At 24.1% G+C, this 12,622-nt stretch overlaps 1 protein-coding gene across 1 annotated transcript; it reads right to left on the bottom strand.

Moving 5' to 3' along the window:
• Window positions 1–714: 714 nt before the first annotated feature.
• Window positions 715–6,725, bottom strand: LOC101503625 (probable 2-oxoglutarate-dependent dioxygenase AOP1). The gene is made up of 3 exons (XM_004498580.4): window positions 6,305–6,725; window positions 2,100–2,430; window positions 715–1,114 (listed from the first exon to the last, which is right to left on the bottom strand). Exons 1-3 carry the CDS (start codon window positions 6,688–6,690, stop codon window positions 872–874), a joined length of 960 nt encoding a protein of 319 aa, XP_004498637.1. The 5' UTR covers window positions 6,691–6,725; the 3' UTR covers window positions 715–871.
• Between the last annotated feature and the right edge of the window lie 5,897 nt (window positions 6,726–12,622).

A 12,622-nucleotide genomic window follows, 5' to 3' on the forward strand; every position in this document is an offset into this window, starting at 1 on the left:
ATACATTTTGCTTGTAGTGCTCTCATATCTTAAATTTAAAGATTAATACATACATTAAATTTCATTTTATTTTATTTTAATAGATACCTTGAAGATGAATAGTCTACGTGAAGATACTTATTTTTAAGTTTCTATAACAAGAGATATTTCAATACATATTATATATCAATATTAATATAATTTCAATATATATAAATTATATTTTTTAAATAAACATTGTTCATTACACACGAACTATAAGTTTCTTTCGATATCATGTGCATTTTCTTGACATAAAAAATCTTCAATTGTTTGATTGAAAATCATATTATTATTTCCAACCATAATTAATTCATTCTATATTTTGTAATTTTGCTATGTTTATTTTAAATATCAAATATTATTTTAGGATATCATACCATACTTTAATTTGTTATACTCTATTAAATTTTAGGATATCAACTCACTTTCTTTTTAAAGAATTTTCTGAACTACATCCAAATTTTATAAACAATTATTTTAATTTACCGTAAAAATTTGGACTTTTGTTGATAGCAATGGTAATTATAATATATTAAATTTTAATAAATTACGACTGCACAATATTTTGCTAGTTACCAATGAAGCACACAAACTATATCACAAGAAAGTAATTCATACTGCATTAGATAACTTCACAAGAAAGCAATTCATACGAGTATTTTGCTAGTTATTTTATGATGCAAATTAAGTCAATTTTAGAAAGAGAAATCCTTACTACTATAATATAACTTGATTATTCTTCTCATTCCCTCATAACTATCATATATAATTTATATATATATGTGAAAGATCAAATGTCTCTAATGCATATAGTGATGATTATTTTAGTAGCATATATCATATACATCAATTAAACTCCTATAAATGCCTCAAGTGCATTTTCTTTGAGAGTTGAAACATAGTAGTCTAAGTAATCTCCATAATTGAATGACTTGTAACGTAGAGGATGCATTTTATCATCCACCAATTCATGTGGCACCTCAATTTTCACCTCTTCCTTTGGCAATGAAAAAAGTGCAAATGAGTACCTTTCTTTGTCTCCATTCATCATCACTCTATGTGTAGCCGCATGAAGTCTCCCATTGCTCCATGCCTATAAATAATCAATTCACACATCCTTATTAAGCATCCTAATTTAGTGAATTTATAAATAAATAAAATCATAGATTCATACAAAGATTTACAAGTACATTATGTAGTCCTAAATCCGACTTTATATCTTGCAATTGCAACAAGTTAATGCACCACACGTGTGAAAAAAAAAAAATTATTTAGGAAGATATTTTTATATTATAAAAAATTATATGTCGAGAGAAGTCAATCTTTTAAATAGATTTTAGTTATCTCTTGGTATTAGTCTTAAATCTTCATAAATTGTACGTGGGGATATCTTTGGTTTACCAAAAAATAGTTATGCATTTAAGTTGAATAGTACGCCGGGAGAGTACGAATTGTGCAATGGTCATTTTGTTCATCTTCATCATCAATTCCTCATAATACTAACCCTTATATTTTTAGGGTTAGAAACCATTGATATTGTGTTTTGTCAAACTTAATAATACGGTACATATGATAATTCTTAATTTATTTCATATCCGTATTACAAAATTCACTATTGAATTGAAATGGATTATCAAATAGATTATAAAATTTTATATTAATTTTAAATTATTTGAGATATCATTAATATATTTTAAAATTAACATCTCATAAACTTTTATTAAACGGATTAGCGTTGATACATCTCACTTGCATATCAAATGCTTACATATTAATGGCAAATTTTAAAGATATGATTTATGTGATATTACCTTTTAATCCAAAGATAAATTTTATAATGCGAAAAATTAACAAATATGTGATAATATTAAGTTTGACATCACATTGTCAAATGATCCAACCCCATTTTTTATATATAGACAAATATTAGTACATGAGTAATTATGTTAATTTTTAATATTTAAACGTTAGAGTAACCAAATGCATTTTCATTGCAAGATGAAGTTGGATGAAGGGCAGTGTATATAGTACAAGAGAGATATTAAGAGCAAATGCAATAGATGCATGAAATTTAGTACCTTGAGTGTGTCACCAATTAAGACAGCGAAACCTCCTTGGGGTATGTTCAATTGAATCCATTTGTTTGACTTGGTAAGAACCTCAAGACCTTGGACTTCATTTTGGCATAAAATGGTTAAAGTGTTTTTGTCGGTGTGAGGCAACAAAGCTTCACAATCTTTGTTGATTTCATCATGAACTTTGTACTTAATCAAACGAAAATTACTAGAGCTCTTCAATTTTTCAATATCTGAAGTGTATTGTTTTGGAAGACCATAACCATCTAGAATCATCTTAAGAATGAGGTAATTCAGTTCAAGCATCTTGGAGCTCATGGCCTTCAATGTCTCACTATATATCATCACAATACACAAAAGAAAAATATTGTGAAAGATAAATTAAAAAATAAATAATGTAGAACTAGGTATATAAACAAGTCTAACCCACATTTACCATATCAATGGGAAATTTTAACGTTGGATCTCCATATTAGACTCTTATCCTACAAATATAATGAATTGATATATTTGTTCTCATATAAATATTAAAAAGTTGACATTTTTATCCACAATTTTATTTCAATTTTTCAGAATTTTTTTCTCAAGTTTTCCGACACAGACCTCTTTACCGGAAAATTTATTTGAAGATTTCTGAAACACACCTCGTTACCGAAAAACTTAAAAAAGTTTTCTAGTAACTACCGAAACTTGAAACCACATGTTTTCTAGAAAAAATTTATTTCCTATTTTTTTATTCTTTTATTTTTATTTTATAATTTTAATTATAATTATTCATACATAATCTATGTCAAAAACATTAGTAGTACAACGCATGTTTTATGATATAATAGTAGCGGTTATCCATATCTGTTAAAATTTATATAAATAAAAATAATAATTTTTCAAAAATAAATAAATAAAAAGGTGTGTACTGGAAAAAAAAAATTCACAATTTTTCCAATAGTTCACATTTTCAACATTGTGTACTGAAATTTTCTTTTAAAGGTTTCCAGTTTCAATCTTTTGTATCGAAAATTTTATAAATTTTTGTTTTGATAATTTTCGGAAAACTTTTACGTACCAAAAAACTTAAATTGACTAATCCAAAAAATTTTGAATGATAAAAAAACAAAATTGGCATTTTAAAAATATTATAAAATATAAATATAACAGTAGAGATACAGAATAAAATTTTCATATGAATGGGCTGGGTCGGCCCAATCTAAAACTAAACAGGTAGAAATTATTTGGTCCAGCCCATATACAAAGAATAAAAAAAAGACCAAAATTTAAAACAACACACTAAATAGCTACCATAGAAAGTTGACAATATTAGATGGTTGCAGGCCAATTCGCCAAACTGCATACCAAATAATTTTTTTAATAATAATTTAGGTGTCTTAATCATTAATTTTATGGTTCAATTTTTGAGAAATATATTGTTGTCTACGAACTACAGCCATTCGATAGATCTAACCGAATAATCGACAATTTAAACGGATCAAACCATAGAGGCCCACTTTTTAAAAGAATATGTCTCTTGAGATTTAAGAGAATATATTATTCTACAGACAAGACATCATATACCTAATTTAGGAAAATTTTACTCTATACCTCACACTTCACAGTATACTCTTATCCATATTTTAACCAATTATCTATTTTATTTTTCTTAAAATAATTTTAAAAATTGTTTTATTTTATTTTCTTCAATTGTGTTCTAAAGAAACTTAAGTTTAAATTTTTTTTATATGTTTTAGAAAATTTAGAAAGTGTTTTAGTTTTTAATTTTATTTTAAATAATAATGTATTTTGAAAAACTTAATTTATATTTTCAAAAATACAAATGTCTTTTAAAAAAATTCATTCTAAAATTTTCAAAATATCTATGTATTCCAAACAATTCAAATTTTAAGTTTTCCAAAATATATTTATATTTAAGAAAATTCAAATTAAATTTTCCAATCCACACTTTTAATATTTTATTTTTTTGTTAATATTTTATGTACTGACAAATTTTAAATAGTTTGATGGTTATAAAAAAAATTATTTTTTTTAAAACAAATTATAGATTTTAATTTTCTTTTCTAAATAAGAGTAAAATGGAATTTTTATTAAAAAATATGGATGTAGAATTATAAAATGTTAGTTATAAGATAAAATTTTCTTTATATAGTGGTTTTTCTTAATTTTGTTACATTTTTTTTTTTAGAGAAGCTCTAAAAATAATTCAATAGATTTAAATGATTATGGGGAAAAAATGTACATTTTCTTAAATACTTTTCAAAGTTTTTTTTATGACAATACTTTTCAATGTTTTGAAATTGAAAATCCCATAAGAATAAAATAAGTTTGGTTTTATTTTTTAACAATGTCAAAATATGTTTAAATAGTGGCGGTTATTCACCACAACAATGATTAACCATTAATTAAAAGATTTGAGATAATACAAAATCTTGATTAAAAAAGGGTTTAGTGTTTCTTTTTTATATGGAAGGTTTGGTGTTATATATTAATGGTTTAACTTTTTTTATAAGGATTAAAACAAGTTATTTCAATATATGGTTTAATATATTTTTAGTCTTTATAAAAATTTAATTTTTTTTAATTTTAGTCCATCTAAAATAAAAATACAATTTTTAATTTTTATAAAATTATCATGCATGCAATTTTAGTTCGTGTTATTAAATTAACATATATTTTTGAATGAATTTTTTCATAAATATTTACAAAATTATATAAGTTTTTCACAAAAAATAAACTCAAAATTCAATCTCTTTGTCTATATTTTTGTCATTTTCACTTTTAACTCTTTATATTTGTAAAATTCATATTTAATTCATCCTAACTTAAAAAATTATATATTTTTGTGAATGATTTTTTTATAATATTCTAAAGATTTTAGAAAAAAATTATTTAAATTTCTTTTAAAGTTAAAATACAATTAACATATTTTGTTTCATCAGAGACTAAAATTGTTTATTAGATATTTTATATGGACTAAAAACATATTTAGTTTTTTAATATATTATCTTGAAGTTAAAAAAAAAACATGTGTTTATATATAATAATTAAAGATTAACAAAAAAAATTGATATAAAAAAAAGAGACAAATGATGGTGTATTGTGAATATAAATAAATTTTACACTGACAATGAATATAAATCTGATTTTATCATCTCATTACAAAATTAAAATTTTCATTAATAAATAATCACCCAATCGTCCTAAAGTTATAACTGAAATGACTAATGGCGATATTATTTGATTTAATGTTTTTGGATACTTCAATTTTGTCATATTTATAGACATTAGAATTATACCGTTTTATGATATTAATTTGGGTGTCACAAATTTGTTTGTAAATTTATCTTTTTTTTTAAAAAAAAAACTTTGAATTATATTATTTTCGATCATATAATTTTTACCAATTTAAACGAAACAATATTGTTTTTTATAAGAAAAAAAAACAAAATTAATCATTTTTAAATAAATATTTTTTAACTTAATTGTCTTCAATTCGTTCCACTTTATTTGAGGTCCTTATATTCAGATCATTACCATCAATGATGGGGTAGTGTCAAATATTAAGTGTATCATAAATACTCTTCATGAATTAAAGGCTTATATAGTCGTACCCATTTCTTCATTTAAGGTAAAATCTTGTAAGTTTAATTTATGGACTTACTACATGTGCCGACATAGTTTAAGAAATTTAAATAACAAATTATTTAACGAAAAAGTAAAAACATTTCCTCCCAATTATACATTGAACACAATTTTTCTTAAGAACTAATATTTTTATATATAGTTGTTAAACAATTTTTCTGGAACACTGATTGACTCTATTGTAATTCATTTATATAGATTGTGACCGCTAACATAATATTTTCTATCACATTTTTTAAACATTTTTCTCTTATTATTTGAGAGAATTCATATAAATTTCAATAAGTAGAAAGAAGTATATATAATCTCAAAGGTGCATTAATAAAACTCATGATATGTGAATATGTACCACTTAAGCTACAAATTAACATACAAGATTCAATTTTTTATACACAATCAACACAAATAACCTCTTGTATTTTCTTTAAGAAAAAAAGTAGTCTCAAGTCAACTCAATATTGTAAACAAGTATTCATAGAAGAACCATTTAATTTCTTCACATAGAAATAATTTTCCATTACATATTCTATATAACTATGAAAAGAAAAAAGAAATACCTGAAAATTGGGTTTCCTTGAGGCCACATAAGATTAGTAAATTCCATAGTAGTATCACCAAAGGGAGCATCAACAATCCCAAAACTTTGAAATAGTGGAATGGTGGTACAATGACTATTATAACTACTAAATGGCATGACACTTGTGTACTTCCTCTTAATTTCTTCAGGTAAATCAAACAAGGCTTTCATTCCATTTAACATGTATTCACATAAACTCTTTGAGATCTTATTCTTATCATCCATTAAAATGAAGCAACCATATCTCTCAAGTGTTTCTCTCACTTTTTTACTCATTTTTTTCCACTCTTCATTCTCTTCATAATCAAATCCTAACTCAAACATGGAAAAATCTAGACATGGGATCATTTCACTATCACTACCCATTTTTTTTCTTTCTTTCTCTTGGTTTTTCTTTCACGAGATATTGTTATATATAGAGAGAGAGTGTGTGTGAGGTACTATAGAGATTTTGTCAATAAAGCCAAGCTGCGGAAAAGCAGGACCAAAACTTCTATTTTGGGAAATGGATAGGGACATAGGGTCCCATCATATATCAAAATTAAACGTCTAAAAAATTGAGTTCACACATTTATTTATTTAATGGGACATATTTGTAGTTTATTTCATTAAAAAAATTAAGAATAATTCAATTATAAGCAATGTTTTGAATTGTGGTTATCTTATCATGTCACAAAACTTATTTTTTTAGTCAACAATGTAAAAATTTATGATTGAATATGATGTGGTCTCAATTTTTACTTTCAACAATTAAAAAAAAATGGATGGAGTGATTACGGTGCTGTTACACATATCTACAACTTAACGTTGTGACTACAATTGTAACTTTTTAAAATTTAAAACCATTTTTATAAGATTTTTTTTAACTGAATTTTTATGACAGTTTATAAGAATATTGTTATTTACTGACATTCGCTCACTTTTAATAACAAACATACGGCACAAATAGGGATTAGTAAAGAGAAATTAATGCTAATTTATCTTCTAAGTTTATTTTAATTTTTTTTTATTTTCTTAAAGCATCTACAACGATCCAAATACTATAAAATTGAGGCTTTGACTAATTAGAGTTGTACCAAGTCATCACGGTTACGTAAAAAAGAAACGATACTTTCGTAATTTAATAATAATAAATTTATAATCGTTATTTTTTTATTAATTTATTAATAGTAATAAATTTATGACTGTTACTTTTGTTTTTATTAATTTATGTTACCTTTTTTTATTAATATATGATCGTGAGTTTCTTTTTAATTTATTAATTTTTATTATTGTTACAAAAATTTAAGTTCAATTTTATTTTAAATTTAAATTAAAAAAATGTATAATAATAATAATTAAAATATTTTAATTAATATTTTAAGTTGTAATAAAATTAAATATAAATTAAATATTAATGTATAAATTAAAGTTGTGGGACCTAATATAAGAGTTAAACTGTAAAAAAAAAAATTGAATTACTTCAAGATGATGTAACACAGTGAGTCATATTTAATGAAAATGAATAAATTGTTTCAAAATAATGTGGCACAGTGAACCTTGCTTCAAAATGATGTGGCAGAGTAAATCCTATTTAATGAATAGTTCACCGTTCTAGTAAAAAATGAATGAGTTATTGCTTTAAGACAATGTAGCACACTATTTAATAAACTCATGTTGAATTCGTCGTTGAAGATGCTTTAAGACATACACTTATCCGAGAAATTTTATAGTAAAATAAAAAATAGGACATATAAGAAAATTTAACAATAAAAACACTTTACAGTCGTATTATTTTTGTCTCATATATATTAATTGAATCTAATATTTCAAATATTTGTTTTGTCATATTATTTTTTTCTATAATTAATATTTAATATTTATTTTTATTTATTGTATCTCAAACAATTAATTTACTATTGTATTAATAGGAAAATTTTAGTCAATAAATCTTATTATAATCTTATAAATGTTTATAAGTGCGATCCGGTGATACGGTTTAAAAAAAAGTTAAAATTTTGGTCCAAAAATTCAAATATTAGTGTTTGCTTAGTTATACTATGTGTGTAATGTTGGTTAAGACTTAAAAAGTACTCCATGTGTGTGTGTAAGAATTAAAATGTGGAAGAACAAGAACTATAAGAATAGGAAATTGAGGAATTGAAAAGATTTAAGAAGTTTGGAAAAATAGAGAAGATATTATTGAAGAGTGAGGTATGGAGCCAGAAGGGTGCCACCCTGTAAAGTTGGATTATGTTCATGCATGCAAGACATTTGTAAACGTTATTAATTAATTAAATACGCTAGCTTGAGATTAATTACTTTTCATTTTTCATTTATTTGACGGTCAATATTTAGTTGGCGATTGCTAGCTAAACTATATGCAACTGTATCTTTTTCTTTCAAACAAAATATGTTTTCTTAGCCGTGTATACAGTTTAGGTTGAGTCATTTTTGTAAAAATTTATAAATTTTTGTTGGGGTTTCTAATATGTGATTTTTAAAATTAAATCAACTTGATTATCAAAAGTAGTTTGTAAGTTGTAAGAAAAAAATATTTTTTATTTTAAAAATAAATAAATTAAATTTAAATATTTAAACATCTTAAAAATTATAAAATTATATTCTAAGATATTATTTAATATTTAAAATATATCCACAAACACAACAAAATATATGCTTCATTTAATTTTAAAATATTTAATTTTTTATTTAACACACAAATAATTTTTTATTTAATTATAGTGATTTAATTTTAATTTTGAATGTATTTCTTAATCCATATGAGTAAGTAAGCTTGACCAAGATATTTGTAAAAAAAAAAAATTGATAGATATAATGCAAGAGATATTTAACTTTTGATCGATATAAATACGTCCACATCTACACATCTCCCCAAATATGCCAAAAAGGTAACATAATATTTTCGTGGACCTAAGAAACATTTTAGAAAACAGCAAATTGGTGTATCGTTTGGAATTGTTGTTTGTGACATATATAATATTCTATTTCCCAATTCGATTGAAGGCTAGGATTCCTACCTAGTTCGGTTGGATCGACCACAACATTACTAAGTTACATAGAACGTACCATCGAGACCAAAAATTAGACTTTGATACACAAACTATATGATTGCAAAAGGATAAAAATATTGTAGAGTACTAACTAGGGAAGTTGTATAACACATTTTAAGCATTATGCTTGTTCTTTTGTCTTGTCTTATACACGCAGTCACAATATAAAGTATGCATGCATTTTTCTTTCCTCATCAAGTGGTCCAAAAATTAACTGAACCATGTGCTCATTTTCTTCATCAATTTCATTCACCGGTCGCTATTGCTCTCTATCATAAGTATTTATTTATTATTATTTTCTATAATTGTTATTTTGTATAATTCTTTAAATTTCTTGTATTTCTTTATTTTTATTGTTAATTAATAGACGGTTGATTTGAAAAATGTCTTTGAAAAGAAAAAGATTATAAATATAAATGTAGAAAAGGGAATCTCTAGAGAGTTGAAGGGTCGTGATCAAGATTATGGGGACCAGAAGTATATGTGTAGTACTCTTCTTCTCCCGAAGTTATCCATTTATTTATCTATTTCCTTTACTTAGATATACCTACTTATTCATATAGCTCAAAATGTCGTAATATTGGAAAGCTATAATGATTCCTTGTACGGGGAGGTTGAGCAATTATGGATATATGTTCATCTAATTTCGTAAAGGACAGCTTAAAGAACTAGAGATAAGAATTGAACATAGTACATATACATTAATTAATAATCTGAATTGGAAAGAAGAATCCAAATTTTCAAATTACCGAGTTTTGGAGATTTTTTTTCTTTTTAATTTAGGTTTTTAAGTTTTTATTCTTCTCTATTTATTCAACGTACATTAGAGCTCTCAAATGAAATCGGATTCAATGATCCGGTTCATTATCTGATATTTTAGTCAGGAAAATTTTATCTTATATCCCTCATATTTTATCTTTATCCCACAAATGTAAGAAAATGATATTTTTGTCTCCGTATAAATTTTAAAATTTATTAAAAAAATAATAATTTTACCGAAAACTTTTTTTAAGTTTTCCGGTAAAAGAAGTTACATTCTGAAATTTTTTTTTTCAAATTTTCTAGTAAATTAGTTAGACTATACAAAACTTTTTCCAATTTTTCCGAAAAATAAGTTATTTAAAAAAAAATTTGGTATGTACTGAAAAAGTTCTTCATAAATTTTCCGATACACGCCAAATTTCTAAAAAAAATAGTTTTTGTGTAGAAACCTTCTGTAGCAAAAAACTTTTTTTTAAAGTTTTTCGATAAACCTTAATTTGAGTTGATAAAATAATAAAAAAAATTAAAAGTAGATTTGACATTTTAAAAAATTTATGAGAGTATAAGTACAAATGTGGGGAGTATAGGGAAAAAATTTCTTTAACCAGTGTTGTATCCTAAAAAATCTACCCCTAGATTAATTGGGCTTTTCTGTCAAGTCCAGTTAGCTCAGGAATGGACTAGCCCATCAAACTTCGGGTGGCCGAATTTCAAGATCTCCACGTGATTTTTGAAAATAATAATAATAATAATAATAATAATAATAATAATAATAATTAATAAATAAATAGTAAAAACTGTAACAATCATTTTCTAGTTTAAAAATTATTAATAAAATTAAATTTAAATATGTTGACTTAAAAAAAAGATATACATTCAGCTAAAACTTTTAAAATTTATAAATTATTAATTTGAGTCAACTAAGTTAATAAAAAATTCAGTTTAAATGATATCCAGTGTTAATTGAAAGTAAACTAGATACATCCAATCATATTTCAGTAAATAGATAATCGTGAAAAATTAATATAAATTGTTTTGTATAAATAATTAAAAGAGTAAATGACCACAAATATCAAATGGATCGGACTAGTCCATTAGTCCACATAGGTCATAGTGGTTGATCTTGCTCATTTATGCTTGGGCTAGGCCAGGGCTATTTTGACAACTTTAATGACAAAGAGCAACTAATTTTTCTTCTATTATCTTTGATAGATCTTATATTATGAAATGTCATTTACATTCTAGTTATATTTCAAATTATTATTTATTTAAATTAATATGTTGCTTTAATTACATATATTAAGATTGGTCGTCCTTTGCATGTTAATTTATCAATTAATAATGATCAATTACAATTAATTAGTAGATTTATGAGATAATTACTTTTTTATGACAACAAGAATATTAATTTTCAATCATTCAACTTCTAAGATCTATATACTTTATCTTAATTTTTTTGTGTGTGTATAATTAATCAAATATTTAATTTGGAGAAAAGAATAGTACATTAGACGATCAAACTTTATTAATAACTTTAAAAAGAAATGATAATGGAAAGGTTAATAAGAGTTTGTATAGTATTAGGTTTGAGGATATGTCAATTTGATGGGAATCCAAATTTCCATCCATGATGGGAATAAACTTAACTATTAGTGATTTTTGAATTACTATGGTCCATATTTCCTAAAAACCTAATAGACAAAGAAACTATGTTTAAAAGAAAAAAAAAACACAAGGAAACTAAATTAGATTCATTTTTCACTAGAGACTCCACACCTTCACTAAGGAATATACTTTATCAACACTACTTTATTTGGGCTACTAAAATATTTTTACTATAGCAATAAAATGGGCATGTGTGTATTTTGATTCTAGAGATTTTAATTTATTTCTGCTTGTTAAATTTAACAAAAAAAAATTAGTTTTTAATCTCTCACATGACCCTTTCTAGGAATTTGGAGTTCAAAAAAACATTTAAGCCCTAGAGAATAATTATAGACTAATAGGACGGACTACCACGAAAATTGATCCTCCCCTTAACTGTTGCGTTTTCCTCCTCTTTGGTCCAAAAGGACGAAAGGTATTTGAGAGAGTTAATGGTGGAGATTAAGGGAAAAATTAATTCAATCAATTTTAATGATTTTGATTCACAATAGAAATTAATACAAGTCATAAACAAATTTATGAAAGCATACTTCAACTAAGCATCACATCTAAATAATATATCAATCAAAATGATATGATCGAAGTTTTCCTTTTTTTCTTTTACTTAAAAATAAACGATATTCATTTATTTAAATTACAATATATCAATCGAGAATAATATAAATTCATTAAAAATAAAAATAATAAATATACAAATAATAAATATGCAAACAATCTCACAGCATTTATACTAATAGCATTTCACGATAAAATACTTATAAATTTGACAATTAAAATGTTGCCTTATATTTTCAGATTTGCAATATTGACAAACAAAA

This window comes from Cicer arietinum, chromosome 4 (genome assembly GCF_000331145.2).
Source record: "Cicer arietinum cultivar CDC Frontier isolate Library 1 chromosome 4, Cicar.CDCFrontier_v2.0, whole genome shotgun sequence".
NCBI lineage: Eukaryota > Viridiplantae > Streptophyta > Magnoliopsida > Fabales > Fabaceae > Cicer > Cicer arietinum.

Coding starts and splice junctions, on each gene's coding strand:
- LOC101503625 (XM_004498580.4), bottom strand. CDS start 6,690: ATGGGTAGTGATAGTGAAATGATCCCATGTCTAGATTTTTCCATGTTT. Junction 2,431..6,304: donor CAAGGAAACCCAATTTTCAG/GTATTTCTTTTT, acceptor GATGATATATAG/TGAGACATTGAAGGCCATGA. Junction 1,115..2,099: donor TAATTGGTGACACACTCAAG/GTACTAAATTTC, acceptor GATTATTTATAG/GCATGGAGCAATGGGAGACT.